Source organism: Carassius gibelio, chromosome A7 (assembly GCF_023724105.1).
Source record: "Carassius gibelio isolate Cgi1373 ecotype wild population from Czech Republic chromosome A7, carGib1.2-hapl.c, whole genome shotgun sequence".
Lineage (NCBI taxonomy): Eukaryota > Metazoa > Chordata > Actinopteri > Cypriniformes > Cyprinidae > Carassius > Carassius gibelio.
In genome coordinates this window covers 39,221,040-39,246,853 of record NC_068377.1, presented here as the reverse complement: position 1 = coordinate 39,246,853, position 25,814 = coordinate 39,221,040, and the positions used below count along the sequence as shown (strand labels likewise).

General features: G+C 37.6%; 1 protein-coding gene across 2 annotated transcripts; it reads left to right on the top strand.

Moving 5' to 3' along the window:
* The first annotated feature begins 535 nt into the window (after window positions 1-535).
* Window positions 536-21,843, top strand: LOC128017790 (serine/threonine-protein kinase Nek1-like). 2 transcript variants are annotated; one of them, XM_052603324.1, is made up of 9 exons: window positions 538-648; window positions 1,595-1,719; window positions 1,813-1,903; window positions 2,152-2,255; window positions 2,793-2,876; window positions 2,956-3,023; window positions 3,136-3,219; window positions 6,351-6,405; window positions 17,067-21,843. In XM_052603324.1, the coding sequence occupies exons 1-9, from the start codon at window positions 612-614 to the stop codon at window positions 18,141-18,143; spliced, it is 1,725 nt and encodes a 574-aa protein (XP_052459284.1). In that variant the 5' UTR covers window positions 538-611; the 3' UTR covers window positions 18,144-21,843. The 2 variants fall into 2 exon arrangements, with proteins under 2 accessions (XP_052459285.1, XP_052459284.1); XM_052603325.1 differs by lacking the exons at window positions 6,351-6,405; window positions 17,067-21,843 and adding an exon at window positions 3,488-5,327 and having other exon boundaries at window positions 536-648.
* The last annotated feature ends 3,971 nt before the right edge of the window (window positions 21,844-25,814 follow it).

Sequence of the window (25,814 nt, the reverse complement as noted above, 5' to 3'; positions counted from 1 at the left end):
CACAGGCCTATCTAAAGGGTTATTGGTCCCACCTAGTGATCAACCATATATATATATATATATATATATATATATATATATATATATATATATATATATATATATATATATATATATATATATATATATATATATATATATATATTTATTTATTTATTTATTTTATTTTTTTCATTTTACCTCCCAAACTTTACCTGTTTACTTCCCAACAGGTAACACCACCAACAAACAAGAATGCATGATTATATGGTGTTATGTATTTGCAATCAAAAAATATCATTATAATGGAAGTCACTGGGGCAAAAGCAGCAACCAACAACAAATGAAGGAGAAAAAAAATAAATCTAATGCTAGAATCTAAAGTCCAAATCTATATATATATATATATATATATTTTTTTTTTTCAAGACTGAGGTTGATTAATAGATTTATGCAAAAATAAATATATATTTTTGTACTTTGTATTTTGACAAGATAGGATTAAAATTCATAAGGAGATCTTACAGAATTCAGTTGCATTATAGGATGGACACTAACAGGGCCCGATCAATAATATTTAAAGTGTTAATATCACGGACACTTCATTAAGATTTAGTATTTTTCTCCTAAAGATGGCTCGGTATCACAGCACTCCTGCTGGAGTAATCGGTGAGTATTACTTTCATATTAAATTTGAGTAACATTTGTTTTATATTATGTTCCTGTAGCTCAATTGGTCGAGCATTGCCATATCAAGTGCAAGATTGGGGGTTCGATTCCCCGGAAACACATGATATGTAAAAGTTGATAGCCTGAATGCACTGTAAGTCGCTTTGGATAAAACGCATACATTTAAATTATTATTTTTTTATTTAATTTAAAATTTAATATAAATTTATTAGCAGCATAAAGCATCAAATATCCCTTACAAAAAACAATCTGATGGGAATAATAGACCAGAGTGGACCAGAGTCAGGGGAGCAATGAAATAATGCATCTTATTTATTATTGTTTTATCTATTTATTATTATTATTTATTTATTTAATAGTAGCCATTCATTTTAACAAATTGTTGATAACTTACAGGTATGACAACCTACTTGTATGTGTATTCCTCATTAGACAGTCCAGTGTGGTGGCTACACATTTATATTGTAATAGAGAATCATAATCTTGTTTTTATTTGTCATAATCTTTGCCATAGAAACCAATGCAGATATTCCAGAAAATGAAAAAAGTGTCAAGAAACAAACTGAAAGTTACTATTACACAGTGTGGAAGTCAATTGTTTAGACCAGGAATCATGAATAATCAGATTTGGAGTGACACTGTGAACAAACAGTTTTTTGTCTCTGAAATAAATTACTATTCAGGAAAATATATGTAATAGTATTTTATGTAGATTGCATTAAACAAAGTACACATTCAAATGTTTTTATGAATGTTTGGACTGAGTCTTCATTGCATTTACACAGTTTTGACCAGCAGGGGACACCTTTTGGTGTTTTGAGCACTTTAAAATCATTTCAGTTTATTCAAAGTTTGAAAATCTTTGTTTTCTTGTCTGTAGTGGTTACACTATTTTTGTAGAAATTACTCTAAATCTTGATTACAGAAGTGCTAAAAGAACAAGGATACACCATAGAGAAAGAACTTAGCCGAGGGGCTTCAGGAATAGTGTTTCTGGTGAAAGACACAGAAGGAGACCCTTATGTGATCAAACAGATGAATTCCAGAGATGTAAGCATTTACCAAATATTACTCAAGTATTTCACCATAGAAGTGACAACATTTTCTTAGATTTTTTTATTTTCTTATTCTTTTTCATTTTAGGAGGAGGAGCTGGATGCAGTCAGAAAGGAAGTTGAAATCCTGAAAGAGCTCAGCTTTGGATATATTGTTACTTATGTGAATTCATTTGAAGGTTTGTTCTTCTTCTTTGTCCACTTATTTTCCTTTGTTACATATCAAAAAAAAAGTGGTGATGTTTTGTTGTGTTTCTTAGAAATTAAATACAACTACTAACCACAATGGAGACTCAAGCAGAATAGCAAAATTATATATAAATAAATAATATAAATTACAAAAACATCAGTATAGCTGTCAGAAAATGAAGCTATTTTAATATATTATGAGTTAAAGTATTCTTTGAATGAATGTTAATTTATTTAGATGATGCGGGACGCATTTATATTGTGATGGAGTACTGTGAAGGAGGAGATCTTTCAAAAGTCATGGAAACACATCAAGGAGAAAGTTTTTTTGAAGAACAACAGGTGAGTTTCTTAGGCAGACATACATCCATACTGTACATTCCATGCTATATACTTTAAACAACCGTATCAAAACCAAAATTTGTGATACAAAACAAAACATGAATGCTACACCCATAAAATACAAAACCCTTGTGTGGACATCACACACACACACACACACACACACACACACACACACACACACACACAACATTTGTTTTTGTGTAAAGTGTGTTCATCCCATAGGTGTAATGGTTTTTATTCTGTACAAACTGTATATTCTATGTCCCTTCACCAACCCTACACCTAACCCTAACCCTCACAGGAAACTTTGTGCATTTTTACTTTCTCAAAAAAACTCATTCTTTATGATTTATAAGTGTTTTGAAAAATGGGGACATGGGTTATGTCCTCATAAGTCACCCTCTCCTTGTAATATCTGTGTCATACCCATGTCATTATACAGAGTTGTGTCCTGATATGACAAAAAAACAAGAGCGCACACACACACACACATTCAAGACTCACTAATACACACACCTTTCTCCATGTGTGCAGATTCTTGACTGGCTTGTTCAGATTTGTCTGGCTTTGCGTTATCTCCATGAGAAGAACATTCTTCACAGAGATATTAAACCTCAGGTATGCACTGATAAAGCTCAATAAATCATATCACAAAGTCAAATCTGTTAGACTTCTGAGATTTCTGTTGTCCCTGTAGAATATCTTCCTGACTGAAGATGGTTACATCAATCTGGGAGATTTTGGATGCTCAAAAGTATTGGAAAGGTAAATAAAAACAGTAATGGGGACTAGAGATGGATCAAAATGCTAATTATTGGCCAAAACCAAAAGTCCTGGACATTTATAGGTTTGAGTTTACATTGTGTTTTCTTTGCAGAGCTGATGAATATGCTAATTCAGTTGTGGGTGCAAAGCTCTATTTCAGCCCAGAAGTTTGTCAGAGGAGATATAATTCCAAGAGGTAAGCTTGTAAGAGTGTATAAAGAGTCTATATAAACTGTTATATTCAGCATCATAAAACGGTTACAATTTCCTTAAGATCTTTCCATGAAGGCTATTTTAGTTGTCTAAAAATATAACAGTTACGTGTTTTAAACTCTAAAAAGGGAGTTAGTGGTGTTGTAAATATTATTTAAACAATTAAGGTGAAAATGTGTATTGGTTAGGTTGTAGATCAATGCACATGTTAATACAGTTGCCTGTGTTGCTTTTTTTTTTGTTAATGACAGTGAAGTCAGAAGATTGTTCCTACTTGTGCTGTTTTAACAGCATACAAAAATTTAATTCAACAACATGATTCAAAATCAGATTCCAGTGTTTTCCATCCACTCAAAATCACACACATTTGAGATTTAAAATATAAAAGCAGAAAGCACATTTACAGTTGCAATCAAAATTACTCAACCCCCTAGAGACTGCAGTACTTTACAAATACAAGCTTTTGTGAAGATCCAGGATAAAATAAAAATTGTATCTATAACAGTTCACTTGCATATTATAAGTGATATTGTCAATATATAATGTAATACTTTTGAGTTATAAGATTTTTTTTTTAATAATACTGCTATGTCATAAATATTCAACCCCTATTCAACATTGCTGTTTTTAAATCACTTATTTGCATGGTGGGGAATAAAACATTCTCAAAACACAATTGAGCTTTTAGAAACTCTATTAAAAACAGAATTAGCTTGAGCCGTTACACATACAGTTAGCCCATGCATGTGTTGAAGTTGAGTAGCAAAAATGTCAACAGAGATCTCACAAAAATCTGCAATGTTAAGCCAAAGACTTGCAAGATGACCCGATGAAAGGAGGAAAACCATTTCAAAGCAGTGTGTAAGAAGATCAGCAGACAAGTATTGCCTTTATGTTGAGACATTTGGTAGAATACCACTCTTGATCAAGAAGAACAAAGGACAACTTGAACTTGATAAAATTCATTTGTGTAGACTTGTGGAGCTCTGGAGGAATGTTATATGGAGTGATGTGAACAAACTGGAACTTTTTGGACCCATGGATCAGCTGTATGTCTGCTGCAAAAAAGGCAAAGCTCATAAGCAGAAGAAAACCATTTCCATCCACAAACTTGGAGGTGGATCAGTCCTGTTATGGGGTTTCTTTACTGTAGAAGGAAGTGAAAATCCTGACTGTATGAAGGACATCATGGATTCTTTAAAGTGTCAGGCCATTTTGACACGAATTGTGATGCCTTTGGTGCAAAAACTGAAGCTGATGATCAATGGACTTTCCTGCAGGCCAGTCATACCAAAGTACACATCCAAATCTACTTCTGCTTGGTTCAGGGATCAGTCATAGAATGTACTTGAGTGACCTGTTCAGTCTCCAGGCTTAATTCTCATTTCAAATATCTGATTGAATTTGAAGAAAGCAGTGGCAATGTGAAAACCAAAGATTATCAGTGATCTGAAAGCTTTTTCAGGCGATGAATGGTCCAAAACTGTAGTAGAGAGGTGGCAGAAGCTTCTAAACACTTACAGACAGCGTTTATTGGTGATTTTAAAGAATAAAAGATTCTGCACAAAGGGGGTTGAATAATTTTGAACATAAATGTTTAGAGCCAATTCGAATTTTATCATGATCCATCAATGTTCCATTCTCAGAATCACTCAAAAGTGTATTAACAAACTTTCTCTAATATTTTACTGATGCATTTGTTAAATTGATTTCCTAAAATGTTATCCTCCAGAGCAAATTGTCTTGCAAGTCAAGGGGGTTGAATAATTTTGATTGCAACTGCAACTAAAAATATTGAATGCATTGTGTCACAGACTAAAAAATACATGATTTATTCAGGTAGATTCCATTAAAGAAATCTTTAAAACTACTCAAAAATGTAATGAGTATTTTTGTAACGATAATTTTTTTTTTAAGTAGATAGCACATATACACCCAGCCAGCAATGACGTGGGGCCCAGATGGGTTAAGTACGGGATCCATGGTTACTGTGTGGGCATGGGCTTTGGCTGGGTGAAATCAGCAGGTCCCATGTAGGTTATGTAGTATGAGTCCCACATAGAAAGTCCATATGAGCAGATTACATGGGCCCCATAAGGGACAGGCATGGGCCAACTTGGACATGGGTTTGAACTGGGAACACATATATGGGTCCTGCATGGCATATTTATGGGCTGAGTGGGGATGGCCGGAAAAAGGAGCGTCCACCACACAGACGCCATGAGTGAATTTTGTATTAATGTAGTTTTTAGAGAGGTTTTTTTTTCAGAGTTTTTTTTTTTATATATTTTTGATTTGTTACTGGTATGTTTGTAACATTTAAATCTTTTTTTTTTAAGATCATTTTTGTTGTTCAATTTAACAATATATTTAATTCCAGTTCAAAGCGTCAAGTGTCTTGTATTTATCTTGGACTTATATTCATTCTTCATTTTTGTTTCCTTAAACCATTTGGCATGGTTGGGCTTAGATGGGCCTTGCATGAATTGCCAAGTTAGGACCCACATAAGATCCTTTCAGAGCCCACTTTAAGCCCATAGGGGCATTCACGGTTGAATCCTGGTGCAAGCCCACTTTAAACCGCTTTAGGCAGGTGGGGCCAAAATGGGTCTGACATGAATTACCCAGTTAAGAACCCACATAAGACCCTTACAGATCCCACTTAAAACCCTTCTTGGCATCCACGGCTGGCCCCCGTATGGATCCCGGGTGCAAGCCCACTTTAAACGCCCTTTAAGCAGGTGGGGCCCAAATGGGTCTGTAATGAATTGTCCAGTTAAGATCCCACATAACACCCTTATAGATCCCTTTTAAAGCACATCTGGGCATCCACGGCTGGATCCTGGATGCAAACCCACTTTAGACCCATTTGGGCAGGTGGGGCCCAAATGGGTCTGACATGAATTGCCCAATTAAGACCCATGCAGTACCCTTACAGGTCCCACTTTTAGTACGTCTGGGCTTCCATGGCTCGCCCCAATGTGGATCCCGGGTGCAAGCCCATAATAGGGCCTACATTTGACGCCCATGAAGCCCTCATCTGTGCCCCACATGTCATTGCTGGCTGGGCAGTGCACACAAACTTATTGATTTGTCATGCATTGGCTATTTTAGTGACATATGGTCATTGGGATGGGTGCTCCATGATCTCTGCATGCTTGATGTGTGGGTGAGTAGTTTTTTATTATTTATTTCCAAAAAACACCATATTACTGTCACATTTTCAGTCAAGTGATAACTTGCCAAAATGTACAAATAAAAGAGTCATTACATGACGCAAATCAGGACATCTAAACAACAAGCAAACTAAACAAAACAGTGTGCTGTGCAAAAAGAGTACAGGACCCTGAACAGATCAAACTGATGAACTAAATACACAGAGGATACAAAATACAGGACTAGCATGCGTGATGATTGAATCAGTTTCCATGACAACAGATTGTGACTGGAACTTAAAACAAAGGAGACATGTGACACAAACTAAAAATCCATGAAAATGAAACAAAAGAGTGTAATTGTGACAGAACATCCCCCTCTGGGCAGTGGCGGCCTTGTGCTGTTAAGGGGCTGAGGAGGTAGTTCCTTAGGTGTATGAAGAACTCATGAAGGAGGAAGCCACAGTGGAAAGAACCAGGGAGGTGAGGATGGGACGAGAGGAGAGGTCAGGTGATACACGTGGATGCAAATTCATGGTGGAGTTGACGAAGGGAGAAGCAATGATGGAGTCTTCAATTCAAGTTTATTTGTAGCGCTTATTACAATACGAATCGTTACAAAGCAACTTTACAGAAAATAATGTTTCTACAATATTTAGTAGTAGCTTATGGTGGTGGCTGTCAGTTTGTGCGCGTATGACAGGATTTTTAGAAAAAATTAATACAAGACGTAGTCAGCTAGACGATGAACATTATTAATTTTATTAATTAATAATTGTTATATGATGCAGTCACACATGTAGCAATATTTGTTAGTTCTGTTTGTTGATTCAGGGTTAGCATCATCTGGGGTCCTCTGAGAGTCAGCATCATCTCTTCTCAGGTGTTCTGGATCCAGACTGGAGCTTGTGTAAATCCTAGTTACCCGTGGCAAAACATAGAAACAAAATAGAGACATCATTAGCATAACTGCTGATCCAACAAACTAAAATTAGTTTAACCCAAGCTTCTTGACTGATGACATCCAGGGAATGATTGATAGAAAAGAAGATATTGATAGTAGAGCCCTAAGTACAGATGGAGATCTGATGGGACACCGATGGTTCAGGGCGACCAAGGCGTAACCACAGTGCCAAATGTTCAAGCTGGAGCCCAGACTGAGGCAGAGTGTTGTGAATGGGGCCCGAAGCAGAGCCAGCTGAAGCAGTAGAGTGGGTAGATGGAGCACAGTGGAAGGCTCTTGAATCCGTGGCACAGGCAGTGTGATGGATGTCAAAAGGTAGAGCCAGAGGGATGTGAGAGTCTGGTGGAGCCAACAGGTCATTGGAGCGACTGGACCAGCAGTTTGAGGAGAAGACTGGGGATCCACTTGCTTGGTGACCACAAGACCCGAGGCTCATCCAAAGCAAGGCATCAGGTGATAAGACAATGGGTTGAAGGGAACCAGCAAAGATGGGGCTGAAGGACTGGGTGAATCTTGATGAGGAGTCGGGAGAGGGAGGACAGGCATGATTAGTGAACACACTTTCATCATGAAACGGGCTTTATGCTGGGCAGGACCAGCGGAGATAATGGCACAGGAGACACAGGGTGAGGAGCATTATCTCAGTTTCCCAATCACTCAGCCAGACTGTACTGTCCCCCTCCACTAAATGAATGGATATTGCCGGCTCACACAGTTGATCAGACTCACTGTGGGGCATCGACTCTGGGGCGATGGTCAGTGCTCTCCTCCTCTCAGGCGCTGCCTCATTCATCATCGCAGATGAAAGCTACCTGTCTATGGTGGGCTCTGTGGTTTGGTGGGCTTTAAACCTGCAGTGGCTGCACTAGATATTATTAATTCAGGGCAGACACACTGCAGACACCTCTTTCCAATGTCCCATCTTCATGTTAGCTAAGTCCCTTGGTCCCTCATTTGCTCCAATACAGAACAATGATTTTATGATCTGTCTGATAGGCAAGCTGGCCAAAAACAAAGAGTATAGTCTCCAAATGAATGCTTTTTCCTTTATTCCATTTGCTTATGATCATAACTGTGACAAATACATCATACAAATGCAAATTACAAAAATATTACTTGATGGGTCTGTATTATCTTTATAATGTATAAACTCAAAGCTCTGTGCTTTTTCATGGTACACAGCAAAAACCCCAGTGTTAAATAAACACTCTCATGCCTGGTTTCACAGAGAACATAAAATTTTTTGTTGTTGTTGAAAACGGTGTTCTTTTTTGCAGACGGAACGGGTGGGAAATGTCCCCACCACTTTTTGAAAGCTGCTAAAATATATATATATGACTGTAAAATAAGCGGGTTTTGAAAATGTCCTGTACAAGGTAACTTATAAATACATCATATTTCCTGCTTCTAGCTGCCTTTTCAGTGCAACCAGTAAAGGGAATCAGTGTGCAATGTATATGACTGCCATGACTATCATGACTACTTCAAGCACTGGTTACTTATCTGTCATAAAAGAGCTTAAAATAAAATACGGCTCACTTGTATTTTACATGATTTAAATAAAATATTACAAGTTAATAATTTTAACACTTTCAATTTACAGAAAGACAACATAGAACATTTAGCATACATTATTATTAACATATTCAGGAGACTTTAGTCTAGCTAGAGATCAAGCACTCTCAATAATCACTGAAGCTGTTTACACTGTGAAATGAACATCTTACTACGCACATCTGCACTTTGTTGTTAAAGGGGGGGTGAAATGCTCGTTTCCACTCAATATCCTGTTAATCTTGAGTACCTATACAGTAGTATTGCATCCTTCATAACTCCAAAAAGTCTTTAGTTTTATTATATTTATAAGAGAAATATAGTCTGTACCATTTTTTCCTGGAAAAACACGAGCGGCTGGAGGCGTGACGTGTGGGTGGAGCTAAAGAATCACGAGCGCGAGTAAGCTTTTGCGTTGAGAGCGTTTGGAAGCTGTGACATTACCGTGAGGAAAAAACCATCATCCAAAACAAACCATGGCTAACAGTCAGATTCAGCCGTTTATTTATGATCCAGAATCAGATCCCGTGGCTGAAATTGAACAAGAGCAGCAGCCGCAGCAACAACTACAGCAGGACGTCTCTATGTAGTATGTATTGAACCTGTATATATTTGCTTAGCGGTTTTGGAAAATGACTAAGTTCCACTTTATGCGCCAATAGCTAAGTTAACAACACAGAGATATTTGAAGCAGTTTTACTCACCGCCTGCGGTTCCAACACACGATCGTGACCCTTTTTCGTTGGGACTGCATTATCCTTAAGAAATAAACGATATGCAAATCCGTCGTCAAACTGGGCCTTGTTTGTAAAACAAGCATCTTCGAAATGCAGGGAACAAACAAAAACAGTTGCACAACTCCGTTGATGCTCTGTAAAAATAAACTCCATCCACTGGTCCCTTAATGCTGGTTTTTTTTTTGGTAATCTGTGCAGGGTTGTCTTGCCCTGGCAACCAAAAACACACTTCTTTTGTGACATTTCGCTCTCGCTCTGATCATTGAATGTCTGTGCTCTGCTCTACGGGAGCGCGCGCTCTTCCGGCAGACGTGCCCTTAGGACCCATATAAGGAAATTCTGCTCCATCTAACGTCACACAGAGCCATACTCGAAAAAAGCTTTCCGAAACTTGTGACAAACCGGAAGGAGTATTTTTGGAACAAAAATACTCCTTCAAATGTACAACTTAATTTTTGAAACTTTGTCCATGTTTAGCATGGGAATCCAACTCTTTAACAGTGTAACAAACTCAGTATGCATGAAATAGCATTTCATCCCCCCTTTAATGATGAGAGATCTCACCAGAGAGCAGAATTCAGTCAGTGAGAACACACAGTGAACAAAACACCAGTGTTTCAGCGATGACTCATCAGAACACCTCTGATTGGTCATTGCATTCAAAAGCTCAACAGAATCATGTGTGATTGGTTATAATGACCAATTACACTCACCTAAAGAATTATTAGGAACACCATACTAATACTGTGTTTGACCCCCTTTCGCCTTCAGAACTTCAGAATTCTATGTGGCATTGATTCAACAAGGTGTTGAAATAATTCTTTACAAATGTTGGCCCATTTTGATAGGATATCACCTTGCAGTTGATGGAGATTTGTGGGATGCACATCAAGGGCATGAAGCTCCCGTTCCACCACATCCCAAAGCTGATCTATTGGGCTGAGATCTGGTGACTCTGTGGGCCATTTTAGTACAGTGAACTCGCTGTCATGTTTAAGAAACCAATTTGAAATGATTCGAGGTTTGTGACATGGTGCATTATCCTGCTCAAAGTAGCCATCAGAGGATGGGTACATGGTGGTCTTAAAGGCATGGACATGGTCAGAAACAATGCTCAGGTAGGCCATGGCATTTAAACAATGCCCAATTGGCACTAAGGGGCCTAAAGTGTGCCAAGAAAACATCCCCCACACCATTACACCAACAGCAGCCTGCACAGTGGTAACAAGGCATGATGGATCCATGTTCACATTCTGTTTATGCCAAATTCTGACTCTACCATCTGAATGTCTCAACAGAAATCGAGACTCATCAGACCAGGCAACATTTGTCCAGTATTCAACTCTCCAATTTTGGTGAGCTCGTGCAAATTGTAGCCTCTTTTTCCTATTTGTAGTGGAGATGAGTGGTCCCCGGTGGGGTCTTCTGTTGTTGTAGCCCATCTGCCTCAAGGTTGTGCGTGTTGTGGCTTCACAAATGCTTTACTGCATACCTCGGTTGTAACGAGTGGTTATTTCAGTCAAAAATGCTCTTCAAAGCATTCAAATCAGTCGGCCCATTCTCTTCTGACTTCTAGCATCAACAAGGCATTTTCACCCACAGGACTGCCGCATACTGGATGTTTTTCCCTTTTCACACCATTCTTTGTAAACCCTAGAAATGGTTGTGCGTGAAAATCCCAGTAACTGAGCAGATTGTGAAATACTCAGACCGGCCCGTCTGGCACCAACAACCATGCCACGCTCAAAATTGCTTAAATCACCTTTAATTCCCATTCTGACATTCAGTTTGGAGTTCAGGAGATTGTCTTGACCAGGACCACACTCCTAAATGCATTGAAGCAACTGCCATGTGATTGGTTGATTAGATAATTTCATTAATGAGAAACTGAACAGGTGTTCCTAATGATCCTTTAGGTGAGTGAATATCACTTTGAAAACTCATCTGGCTCAGCTCCAGCCAAAGCATAGATGAGTTGGGACGGCGATTGGTCAGCTGACCGGTAACGTTGGTGGCGCTCGAGTTTGAATCGAGGAAGGTTGGAAATCAACAAAAGGGGTTTTTGATTGAAACTGAACGAACTATATATCACTTTCGGGTGAATAGTCTGACATTCAGCCTATGTTGGATGGATCTGGGGGGGATGAGAAGGTTGAAGGGGAATGGATGAAAATGAAGGGTAAAAAAGGGAAAAGAAATCGTAAAATCCCTCAGGAAGTTGAAAATTCTACAGATAGTGATACAGACAGACAAGTTAAGAGTAGGAAAATGGAGAACAATCCAGGAGACGAAGAATTTAAAGTGATTTTTAAAGTTAGAGATGGAAAAGGGAGTTTTGGATCGATTAGCCCTTTGAAGTTATCAAGCGCTATAAATCAAGAGATAGGTGACATCAGACATGCTAAGACAATGGCAAATGGAATGTTAATGATCATTTGTAAATCTTCTGAGCAGCAAAAGAAAGCCTGCAAAGTAAAGAACTTAAATGGAAAGGGTGTAGAAGGATTTATTCCTGGAATTAATGAGTCAATAGGAGTTATTTATAATGTCTCCTTTGAAATTACTGAGGAAGATCTGAAAAGCAACTTAAAAGGAGGGAAAGTGACCAAAGCAAGACGTTTGGGGAAAAAACAAAGAGATGATGGGCGAGAAAGCTCTGCAGTAATGTTGACATTCATGGAAGAAACACTACCAGAAAAAGTTATGCTAGGCTACTTATGCTTCAGAGTTAAGAAGTATGAAAGGCCACCACTAAGATGCTTTAACTGCCAGAGATTCGGGCACGTAGCAGTGGCTTGCAAGGGTAAACGCAGATGTGGGAAATGTAGCGAAGATCATGATTTCAAAGAATGTAAAAGTCAGATCAAATGCTGTAATTGTGGGGGTAGTCATGTAGCTGCATTTAGGGGATGCCCAGTCCATGCAAAAGCTGAAGCAGTACAGAAGATGAGGGACGAGAAAAAGTTGTCATATGCAGAAGCGTTAAAAAGAATTGAGAGAACAAGTGTTGGTCATGAAGTAGGTGTGGTAAAGCAACAACAGATGTGGGAGAAAACGCCCGATGATGACATAGTTATCAAAAAGGCAGAATTTTTAGCTTTTTTCTCAGAAGCTGTGTGGAGGATTATGGAGAGAGCTAAGAATAAATCAGATGTTGCAAGGGAAGTAGTTGCGGTGGCGGATAGATTTCTAGGGATCAAAGATATTCATCCAGAAATGTTGTATAAGTATATGCATGGAGGATTAACAGGAAGCCAGCAAGCTCCGTTCATTAAAGAGAAAGGTAAATCTGGGGAAAGACGTGAGTCATCAGAGGACGAAATAGGTTAAGTATTTAATATGTTTTATATACTGCAGTGGAATGCTAGGAGTTTAGTAGCCAATGGGCAGGAATTTAAGAAATTTGTTGATGCTTTTGTAGTCCGACCAGATGTGATATGTGTACAGGAGACATGGCTTAGACCAAACCTGGATTTTGTCATTCCAGGTTATAAAATTTTAAGAGCTGACAGAGGTAATCGAGCAGGGGGTGGGTGTGCTACTTTTATAAAATTAGGATTACAACATAGAAGAATTGAGATAAATTCTGAACTTGAATGTGTAGTGGGTGTAATTTGGTCAGATCGAGGGAAAATCACTGTGATTAATTATTACAACCCAGGTTTAATATTAGAGGAGGAAAAATTAGAAGGAATAATGGATAAGGTTGAGTTACCAGTAATATGGGTGGGAGATTTTAACGCACATAGTGATTTATGGGGTAGTAGATTTCGGGATAGAAATGGGGTAATTTTAGAAGAATTTTTGGATAAACACGGATTGGTGGTGTTAAATGATGGTAGACCTACTAGATTTCAGGTTAATGAAGGTGGTAGTTCATGTTTAGATTTAACGTTTGCTTCTCCAGAGTTAGCCACGAGAGGAGAGTGGGATATAATGGATCGCTACACGATTGGGAGTGATCATGTGCCAATTTTAAGTAGATTTGGGAGGAAATTGGTAAAAGAGCAGGATTACAGGTCAGAAAAATATAATTATTCCAAGGCTAGGTGGGAAGAATTTAATATAAGAGCTCAGGAAGAGATTAATAATGTGGTTAAAGACGATATAGACAAATGGAATGATTCTTTGTGCTTTATGTTGATTCAGGTAGCAGAAGAGTTCATTCCAAAGTTTGATTGTCCAAAAGAACGGCAAATGGTGCCTTGGTGGAATGAGAAATGTACTCAAGCAGTGTTAGCTCGAAATAAGGCATATCGAAGGGTAAGGAAGTTTCCAATGGAAGAATGTGCAATAGAATATAAGAGATTAAGGGCTAAGGCTAGAAGAGTTATAAAAGATGCAAAGAGGGAAAGCTGGCGTAAGTTTTGTAGTACTTTAGGACCTCAAACAAACATTAGGAGGTTATGGGCTCTGGTGCATAGGATGACAGGAGAGTATCGGACTAATAAAATTCCGGTGTTAAAATTTGAGGGACAGGAAGCAGTTAAAAATAAGGACAAAGCTGATTTATTAGTTAAGTCCTTTAAGGAGGTGCATAGTTCTAAAAGCATTAGCCCAATTAGTAAAAAGGAAAGAGAAAAGAAATTAAAAAATGAGAAGCATAAACTTGAATATAATAAAGATAACATGAGGGCGGTGAATGCATATTTTTCAGTGGAAGAAGTAAAACAAGCTATCGCTAGGGGGAAAGATACAACGCCTGGTAGAGATAGAATAGGATATCAAATATTTCTTCATTTGGATGATGTCGTGTTAGAGGAAGTCTTGGAATTAATTAATGCAGTATGGGAATGTAGTATTTTGCCGAGGGAATGGAAACATGCAACAATTGTTCCAATATTAAAACCGGGGAAAAATGCAGATGATCCTAAATCATATCGCCCAATTGCTCTTACAGCTGTTTTATGTAAGATTATGGAACGTATGGTTACGGATAGGTTAGTATATATGCTTGAGAAACAGGAATTCTTTGTTCCGTATCAAAGTGGTTTTAGAATGGGTAGATCTACTATGGACTCAGTATTAGTGTTGGACTTAGATATTAGAAGAGCTATGGCGAATAAGGAAGTTGTCATGAGTGTGTTTTTAGACATAGAAAAAGCCTATGATACAGTATGGAAAGAGGGCTTAATGATAAAGCTATATGATGCAGGGGTAAGAGGTAGGATGTTAAATTGGATTAAAGATTTTCTGAAGGAGCGTACCATTCAGGTGAGAGTAGACGGATCTATGTCCAGTAAGGAAAATGTGGAAAATGGAACCCCTCAGGGAAGTGTTATTAGCCCAGTGTTATTTAATGTAATGATTAATGATATTTTTAGTAAGTTAAATAGAGGTTTTGGAATGGCATTATTTGCTGACGATGCAGCTGTTTGGAAAAGAGGGCGGAACTTGAATTATATTTATAAACAAGTACAACAAGCAATTAATAAAGTAGAGGCATGGGCAGATGAATGGGGTTTTAGAATTTCAGTATCAAAATCAAAATATGTTGTGTTTGGTCTAAAAAGGAAACTTTTAGATAAGACTTTAAGTATTTATAATAGTCCTATAGAAAAAGTTAAATCATTTAAGTTTTTAGGAGTTTGGTTTGAGGAAAGAATGACTTGGAAAGAGCACATAAATAATACAGTGAAAAAGTGTGAGAGGGTTATTAATACCTTAAGATGTTTAGTTGGAATAGATTGGGGTGCAAGTAGAGAGTGTTTAATGATGATTTTTAGGGGAATAATTAGAGCTAATATTGATTATGGTTGCATGGTATATAGATCAGCATCAGAATCTGTTTTAAACAAATTGGATGTAGTTCAAGCAAAAGCATTGAGAATTTGTGGAGGAGCAATGAGATCTACTCCACTTAATGCTTTGTTAATTGAAATGGGGGAGACTACATTAGAGCTCAGACGGAATAAATTGTTTCTGTTTTATTGGACAAAGCTACGAAGTCATAATTGTTCTAACCCGGCTAGGATTTTATTAGAGGAACACTGGGAACTCCAGAAAAGGGATGGAAATAAAAAAGAGTGTGGGAAGATGTCAATAGGTAAGGAAGCTCAGGATATAGGAGTGAATGATATCATGATCGCGCCAGTAATTATTTGGCCTCCAGTACCTCCATGGTTACTGCCAGTCCCTAAAGTGGACCTAAGTATTTTAGATCAAATAAAGAAATATGAAGGTAATCCTGTGGATATGGTTTATAATCATTTAAAGAAAATCTGGCCCGAGTATGTGCAGATATTTACGGATGGTTCAATGAAGTTAAGAAGTAGGAAAACCGCAATAGGAGTAAGTATTCCTCAGCTGAAGTTAATGAATGGAAAGCGGTTAACAGATAGTATGTCAGCCATTACTGCAGAGCTGGTGGCTATTTTATTGGCCTTGGAGTGGGTGGAGGAAAATGGACCAGGGAAAAGAATAATTTGTTCAGACTCAAGTGCTGCTTTAATGGCATTAAAGGGAAGGAAAAGTGAAGCCAGGGCAGATTTAGTTGTAGAAGTCTTAGTAACACTTAATAGAGTTAATAAAATGGGGAGTACAGTTGGATTTATTTGGGTACCTGCTCACATTGGTGTTCAGGGAAATGAAGAGGCAGATGAAATGGCAAGAAGTGCAGTAAATAAAAGTGAAGTAGAGTTGGAGGTTATGTTCGGTAGGGTAGAATGTAAAAGTATTATCCAAGAAAGAACATTGAAATTATGGCAAAAAGAATGGAATGAGGGACATAAAGGCAGACATTATTATTCTGTTCAGCCAACAGTAGGACGTAACCTAAATACAACATTAGAAAGGAAAGAGAGTGTCATTCTAACTAGATTAAGGTTGGGCCATTGTGCACTAAACTTTGGGTTAGCAAGGGTTGGAAAACATCTAGATGGCAGATGTAGATGTGGACAAGAAGAAACGGTGAATCATGTAATAATGGAGTGCTCCAACCATCATACAGCAAGATGTCACATGATTTCAGAGTTATTAGAATGTGGAGTCTCTAATATATCTGTTCAGACTATTCTTAACCCAAAGGACTATGAGTCTACAAAGATTTTTATGAAGTTTTTGCACAAGACTGGACTTTATGCAAGGATTTAAAGGATAAACCGAGGCCTCAAATGACCTGAGGAGGGCAGTAATACGCCGGTGATGCGTCTATGCTGCCGCAAATTCAAAAGAAGAAGAAGAAAGCATAGATGAATATTTGAATTTAGCAGTTAGTGATGTGCTACACAGAATCAAATAAAGCAAATATTATTTGCCTATTTTTCATTTTTGTTTTCTTTTGGAAGCTGCATTCAAAATACTCTTGTGTATCATGCATCACTGGTTGCAATTATCTCCAGCTATTTTTTATTTCTTTTTTTTTTCTTCAGCCCCTACTGACACTAACCAGATTTTTTTATTATTTATAATTCCTCCACAGGCAGATGGCATGCAGCGTTACGTAATTCATGCAGTCAGCTTGACAGGAAACCTCCCTCAGATCTCAGAGAGATACTCAGTAGAACTGAGAGAATTAATCAGACAAATGCTCAACCGTGACCCTAGAGAAAGGCCTTCAGCTGAAGAGATTCTAGCAAAACCATTCCTGGAAGATGCAGTGGACAGAAACAGCAGAACTCCACAGGCACTGATTCAGTGTTTCATTAAGTCTGTCAACAGCTATGATAAGGCCTACAACCAGCACTATAAAGACCTTGAAGCCTTAGTTAGTGAGTGGGGAAGAATAACAGATTCGATGGAGTCTGCACATTACAGCGCCACAGCTGGCAGTCTGTCAGGTTCAGTGATTGGAGCAGCTGGAGGAATCACTGCATTAGTTGGTTTAATTTTGGCACCGTTCACTCTCGGTGCATCTCTGATTGTTACTGGTGTTGGTGTTGGAGTTGGAGTTGCAGGTGGAGTAACAGGTGCTGCATCCACCATTACTAATACTGTACAACAAAAATCATTTAGAAAGAGCCTTGAACAAATTCAGCAAAAGTATGAATCTGTAAGCGAACCAATTCTCACACCGCTGAATACATTGAGAAAAGTACTGAAAAAAATCACGAAGTTCAGTTTTTTTTTTGGCACATCAACTTTTGACAATGTAGAAATATCATGCAATTTAGACAGAAGAAGTATGTTCTGTGCCACACAACTCATGAATTTAGGTCTGCTGGCAAATGTTAGCAGAATTGCTACTCAGACTGCAAGAGTAGGACGAGTAGTAGCAGAAGCAGTCTCAGGTGTGTTAAGTGGACTACTAGTCATACTTGATGTCGCCTTCATAGTGATGGATTCGGTAGACATACACCAAATGAGACAGGGAAAAGTAGATGATCCAGAAAAGGTCAGATCCAGTGTTCTCAAATCCATTGCAGAGATGAGGAAAACACATAATGAGCTTTGCAATGTCCTGAAGGAAATGCAGAGAACCAGAGAGGAACTAAAAGACTACATGTATATAGAATTGGCCAACGATGACAGGGAAATAGAAAATGATTTAAATAGTTAAAACATATAGATATGATTTCAGTCAGAGAATCAGGAAACCTACTACATTGCTCTGAAACCAGAATTCATGTGTGTAGCGTGTGGTTGAGTTTTTGTGATTATATTAAGTTAAGTCACCTTTTGTTTATATATAGTGCTTTTTAAAATAGAAATGTTACAAAACAAATCAGGTTTATAATGATAACAGAAAAAAAAAAAAAATACAACAAAGTTTGAAAAAACAACAACAACAACAAAAATGTATTTGTTCAGCTTGAGTCATTGAAGATCTTAAGTTATCAATTTATTTGATTTAATCTATTCAGTAGCCCTGGAGAAAACAGTCATGTCACAGTCCATTTAGTTCAGTCAAAATAGTAAGAATATAGTTGAATAGTAGGTGTCCACAACTAAACAAGCCAGAGGCGACAGCGGGAAGGAACTCAGATTCCATGACAGAATGGAGAGGGAAAAAGATAAATAGATAGATAGATAGAGTTATGTTAGTTAGATAGTTTTATGTTCCTGTCACAGCGATTATTTAATATTTTTGGTTTAATAAATCAATTTTTTGCGCTTGAGTCTTTGTTACCTATTCATTCCACGACATATAGAATAACATAAAAAAAAATATAGCAGATACAATATATCCATTATTTACAAGTGTTTTCTATTACACAGAGGTGTATGTTTGTTTATGAATTAGCATTTATGTATTACTGTTCATTTTATAAGTACTTAATGGTGATTTGTGGGCAATTAATATACTTTGCCAAGGTAATCGTTTATGTATATTGTGTTATGTTCTGATTTCGTTTTGTTTTACTTTGTTTGCTCTGTTTCTGTTTGCCTTTCTTTATAAATTAGTTTCAGTGTTTACTCATTTAGTCTCTAGTTTGTTGCTATGGTTATTCATTGATTATCAGATTCCTTTCACCTTATTTTTATATCCCTCTATTTCAGTTTAAGCTGGTTGATTTTCATTATTGTCAGTGTTGAGTATGCATTACTGTTTTCTAGGGATGTGCCGAACGAGGCTAAGAATTAATGGCCAAACATTTCAAAATTCACATTGTTTTTGCATATGAATGTTTGTTTGTTTTTTACACGGTTTAATTGTGATTATTAGTAACTGAAGCCCCTTTATCTCAAGCTCTCTACTGTTATGTTCAAGTCATGTTGGGTGGACATGACTTGTGTAGAAAAGTGAAATTGCCCTCCTGTTTCGTTCAAAGTGACTTGAATGCACCTGACGTCCTAATAACAACTTGTCAACTCATAAATATGAACCTCCCAGGAGGACTCGAATGCACCATTAACTGGTCAGTCATTTGCATCCACATTTTTGTAGTTTTTTAAACACTTTTTATTCATGTTTGTAGTTCTGAACCCAATCCTTTGCCAAAATGCAGTGGATTGTGGGGAATATTATCAATTAGAATGTTGCAGGAATCCACACTTCCAAAATCTACCTGAAATAATAGATAATCCGGGGACTTCTGGTATATTATTTTCAACATGCTATGCTTTGGGAAACACTTTTATATTCAAAATATTTAAAAGTTATTTATAATAGTTTTTCTTGTTGCTTATGTGCAATGGTTGAATAACAATTTATGTCCCGTGAATCATTTTATTCTAACGCATTCTGCACACGAGTCTCGACCCACCCATCATCACCCGTCAAGTCTTGTGCCGCACACCACTGTTGCTTCTGCTCCCGTGGGAGTGCAGGTCTCTTCTTCGAAGCTTTTGACACTTTGGTGCTATACTTCACCATCTGGTGGTCAGGAAAAATCCCTACACCAACTGTGTCATTCAGATGTTTTGATGTAAGTTGTCATTGTAATGTTTATTTGTATATTTAATTAGCATATATGTCATTAGCAAGATGCAGCGATAAGAGTTTCCAAATTTCCCTGTATTTTGCAAAATACAATGACAATAAAGACTTTCTGTTCTTCATTTTTACTTGTATCAAACTTTTTGAGAAAGCACTTTATTCTTTTTGGGAACAGTGGTTGAGCCCTTATGGTGTTCAGACAACAGACATTCACACGTAATCGTTTTTGCTAGTAGTCCTTTAATTAACAGCAATACACCATTTTAAAGATAAATACATATAGGTATGGCCAATATAATTATAACATTGCACTAAATGAATATGGGACAGTGCAATCAAAGTGCTTTGTGTTTGAGCCCGGCGTGACGTAGTAAGGTAACAAAGCTTAATTTAGGTCACATGACAGACTCATTTCAAGCAATGCTCCGGAACACTGTTTCGAAGCACTAGTGTGTGTCGCCACTGGGTGTCGATCTACCTATTCCTTCTGTGGATTTGGATTTGGGGAAATAGTGTATCACTGAGCAGAACTATCTTTATAAAAGTATGTTGTTTTCTTTTTATCTTGACTCTGCATAATGCATATTAAAGTAATGTTTATAAGCACAACACTGCTTTGTTTACAACGGTTACCAATGAAATAGGATGTCCGTTTCATGAACAAAATGTTCTTTTGAACCAGTTTACCAAATCATAAGGAATCGTCCAGAAGGGTTTGCATCTCAGAAAATGTATCTACAATTTTCTAAAGTTTCTCACTTTCAGACTAGCTTGACAGTCCCTACGACTTAAAATAAATCAATAGGCCTACCCTGGAGTATGTGTTACCCTTGTAACTCCAGAAGCACTGAAACATGCTGTGCAGACTGGGAGAAGATGAGCACGAGCCGCTGATATACTGAACAAACGGTACTGCTACAGCGGTTCTCGAGTCAACAGTTCTCGAATCACCAGTAAACTGAACCGAGAACCGTTTCTTTCAGACACTTTCAACACATGAGAACCAATGAGCATTGAGATACTGAGCATGCATGAAGCTGTCACTGTCTAGCTGTTTATTTCAGAAAACTGATGCTGAGCTGATATTAATTCATGAACATGAGTTAACCGAGGACTTGAACAAGGGGGCAAATTTGATTAAATTAAGTTGATTTAATAACAGATAAAACTAACAGTAAAATTTAAATGCAACTTGATATATTAAACAACATTTTAGCATAATGCACATGAAACTGTTCAGTAAAAACATGTAAATTATTTTTACTATTTACTAATGTGTATGCATGTTATATTTTATTCTGTACGAATTTCTGTACGTTTATGGTTCTGTTATGATTTCTGCAAAAAGTTGATAAAGACTTCACTTTCTTTATTTCTATATCTTTAAGACATTAGTGTTTGCACATCGCTTTTGTAAAACATAAATGTAAGAAACTTATCCAAGATGATGATGATGATGGTTATTGGTATGTATCTTAAGTTATGATTACAAATTACTTTTAATGTTTGAATGTACTTTCACTTGCTGGGATGATAGAATTTACGTCATTATGTGAAGACCGTTTTTTTTTTTTTTTTTACCGGGTTATTGAAACAAACTGTCTAAAATAACTGGTTCACAGTAAATAACTAGTATGTAATCAGAGTGTGGCTGTGTTCGAAATGGCATACTAACATACTGTATACTGCCTACTGCCCAGTACAGAGTGTATACTGCCTACTTTTTTGTAGAATTTGTGTGTGAAACAGTATACAATAAACAACAAAATGTTTCTAAGTAGTATGCTACAGTGTTGTTGTAACCCACTTGATGAATTTGTTTCAATGAAAAGAAGGAAAATATCTACTGTGTCTGAGATCACCAATAAAGCTCTATTGATAATGGTATTTGGAGTCGGGGTCTCACACTAAACACATAGAAAAAAATGTGAATGATGAAACAGAAGTGGTACTGCTTGTCGAGCTCATCCGCCTTTTGAAAGCAATGTGGAAGCTGCTGGGCGTAAGACGGAACAGAGCACTCTATGTGAAGTACATCGGGCTGGGCCTTAAAGCAGCCTCCTTAACTCACACCTAAAATTTGAATGCAACGTTTTGGCATTCGGATGTGGATTTTTATTTTAAATTTGACAACTATTTAATATTAAGAAAATGAATAAAAAAGAATGACAGCCTTAAAAAGCACACAGAGGATACTCTTACTCTCTGTCAGTTAGACCCCACAGCCACCTTCACAGTCAGAAGTAAAGGGATAGGTGAGGTGGACTTGGTGGAGAGTTGGTGTTTTGAATGTTTAACTTAAGACTCCTCTCATAAGTTTACCTAATCAGCTTCCAGATTGGATTGTACTCATCCTACAGAGGTGTTAGCATACACACTTACAGATGATGTAGAAAGAACATGCCCAAACATAACACCTTTTCAGAAGCTACAGAAAGTGTGATGGGTAATGGTCTTGGTGATTACTTTAAGTCTGTGTTTCAGTTTTCAGAGGATTTAGTGGCATGGGAAATATTTTGTACATTCATATTGCCAGAACATTCCAGTATTATTGCAAACACTCAAAACAGTGATGGCTTAGCAATCAACATTTAGCCTATAGATCAAGCAGAACTGAACCATTTAGTGTTTGAGATGGAATCTTCCAACCCCTAAACAATCCACATTCCCGTTAACGAACATATTAAAACTGTAATGTACTGTTGGAAACTGATGGGGAGAAGATTTGGGCTCTGGTGTCTAGAAAACAAATGAACCAAAGGTGCCGACTTAAAACATAAACATGGAAGCTAGAGGCCCAGACAACCTCCTTATTCAGAGGTGGATGTAGATGGGCCAGTAGCCATACTGTTGGGTTCTCGGTATTAAGATATACCATATAGATCAAACAAATACTTATCCTGTCAAGGTGACAATACACACCCTTTGCTCAGCCATTTTTCCCACAATCAGGAAGAGCCCAAACACGTCCAAGCTGGAAGTAAAAAACTGGACGGGAAGGAACTCCATAAAATCCCCACGGTGCAGTTAAGAGATAAAACCACCATAAATCCAGTCATAAATACATCAGAAAGTCAAATCTAACATCTGTTCGATCTTTTAATTTACACACACCATCGTCATGTCAGTCAGTCATGGTGAAAGACAGCCGTAATCAGCTCATAAATCTGACCAGGTAAACAGACATTTGGCATTCTCTTGATGAGCTTCAAGAGGTAGTCACCTGAAATGGTCTTCCAAAGGTCTTGAAGGAGTTCCCCGAGAGATGCTTAGCACTTGTTTGCTCTTTTGCCTTCTGTCTGCGGTCCAGCTCACCCCTAAACCATCTCGACTGGGTTCAGGTCCGGTGACTGTGGAGGCCAGGTCATCATCACTCTCCTTCTTGCTCAAATAGCCCTTGATGCCTTCAGTGTGGCTACAATTTTCATAGTCATGAAAATAAAGAAAACTCTTTAGAGAAGGTGTGTCCAAACTTTTGGTCTGTACTGTGTGTGTATATATATAAGAAGCAGCAAAACATTGATAATAATAAGAACTTCAACATCAAATTAGAATGATTTCTCAAGGATTATGTGACACTGAAGGCTGGAGTTATGATGCTGAAAATTCAGCTTTGATCACAGGAATAAATAGTTTTTAATCATAATAATATTCCACAATAATACTATTTTTACAGTATTTTTATCAACGAAATGCAGCTTAGACTTCTTCAAAAACACTTTTGAGTATGTAGATAAAGTATTGACTAAAAAATGAGCAAGCTAAGCTCAAAAGTGCACAACAGCAGCACCGTCTCCTCTCAGAAAATCAGGCTGAATCATTTCTCCACCTCACTGCTTCCCACAGCGCTCAGTTTGTTTGAGGACAATGAGAAAACACAGCGCTGCGAGCGTCTCTGCAAGCACGATTTCATTCACCTTATTAAACATCTACAGCAAAGTCCTTCAACACCCCTGGGACGCAAACAGAGGCCCAGAAAACAGCACACTAACACTCCCAGTTCCAACGTCTCTCACTCAGGGCCAGCAAACAATTTGACCTCAGAATAAACAATCCCTTCAAACACTGCATCTTCACAGCCTTCTGTGTTTTCCCTCGCCGAGCCAAAACGGTCAGAAGAGCTTTTGAAAGGCTCATGACATTTGAAAGTCTCATTATGCAGCTTATTATGCAGCTTATTATGCAGGCTTTTGTCTTCTCAGGTGTGGATAACACTAATATTCATGGTCAGTCATGCCTAATCGCATATGCGAAACAAAAAGTGTCTTAGAAAATTTCAATCAATCTATTGTTTTCTGTGAGAGAGTAAACAAGGTGATTTAAACATCATTTTAAAGCATACATTCTAGCCTACAAGCTCCAGGTTTGACAGTCTTGTGTACAAATGTTCTGTATGTGTTTTATGACCTTATTTCAGTGACGACAAAATTTGTGTTTTTTACTAACCATGCATAAACATTGTTTTCTCAAAAACACAATCAAGTAAATACATGCTATTTACATATTGTTGTATATGCCCAGTTTGTACTGAATACAGTGTTTTAGACTTTAGCCATGCATATTTGCATTTATTCATTTAGCAGACGCTTTTATCCAAAGCGACTTTTAATGAGGAAAATGGAAGCAACCAAAAAAAAAAAAAAAAAGAAAAAAAGTGAAATGATATATAAGTGATATAACAAGTCTCAGAACGCAAGCTTCTAGAGGGCACATAAGTCTGAAGTAACAAATTTAGGTAAATGGGGGCAAAGCCAGTGGTAGTTTTGTAGGCAAACATCAATGCCTTGAATTTTATGCGAGCAGTTATCGGTAGTCAGTTCAAATTGATAATCAGAGGTGAGACGTGTATTCTTTTCGGCTCTTTAAAAATTAATCTTGCTGTCGTGTTCTGTATTAATTGTAAAGGTTTGATAGAATTGGCTGGAAGACCTGCCAAGAGGACATTGCAATAGTCCAGCCTGGACAGAACAAGAGCTTGAACAAGGAGTTGTGCAGCATGTTCCCAAAAAAAGGCACTGATCTGCAGGACCAGACAGTTTTAACAATGTAGTCTGAGAAAAATAGCTGATCATCAATCATAACTCCAAAGTTTCTGGCTGTTTTTGAAGGAGTTATGGTTGATGTGCCTGGAATGTTTGCTGGAATCACAAGCATTTCTGTCTTGGCACAGTTGAGTTGAAGGTGATGACCCTTCATCCATATGTCCTTCAATGTTTATAAGCGACTGAAAAAAGCATAAAAGTCAGGGCATGTCAAAACTTCTCCAGGCCCCCAAAACCCCCTAGACCTCAGAAGGTTAAACACATCTCTATACGTTTGTGCTTGGGAAATTTTCAGTTAATTTCTCTTACGTAGCATGATTTGCTAGAAACACAGGCAATTCTTCCTATTAAAATATTTTGAAATATTGTGAAATGTTGTGTAATGTGTGACCCCTTGATGCAAATCCATTGTGCAATGTGCGCACAACAGCACTTAGTGGTACAGTATTGTTCAAAATAATAGCAGTACAATGTGACTAACCAGAATAATCAAGGTTTTTCGTATATTTTTTTATTGCTACGTGGCAAACAAGTTACCAGTAGGTTCAGTAGATTCTCAGAAAACAAATGAGACCCAGCATTCATGATATGCACGTTCTTAAGGCTGTGCAATTGGGCAATTAGTTGAATTAGTTGAAAGGGGTGTGTTCAAAAAAATAGCAGTGTGGCATTCAATCACTGAGGTCATCAATTTTGTGAAGAAACAGGTGTGAATCAGGTGGCCCCTATGGGTCGTTCAAGACATTGTTCAGAAGAACAGCGTACTTTGATTAAAAAGTTGATTAGAGAGGGGAAAACCTATAAAGAG

What these genes read in the sequence shown, in the direction of transcription:
- LOC128017790 (XM_052603324.1), top strand. Translation starts at nt 612, where the DNA reads ATGGCTCGGTATCACAGCACTCCTGCTGGAGTAATCG. An exon ending in CACTCCTGCTGGAGTAATCG is followed by an intron (nt 649 to 1,594) that starts GTGAGTATTACT and finishes TCTTGATTACAG; the next exon opens with AAGTGCTAAAAGAACAAGGA. An exon ending in AGGAGATATAATTCCAAGAG is followed by an intron (nt 3,220 to 6,350) that starts GTAAGCTTGTAA and finishes TGGCTATTTTAG; the next exon opens with TGACATATGGTCATTGGGAT.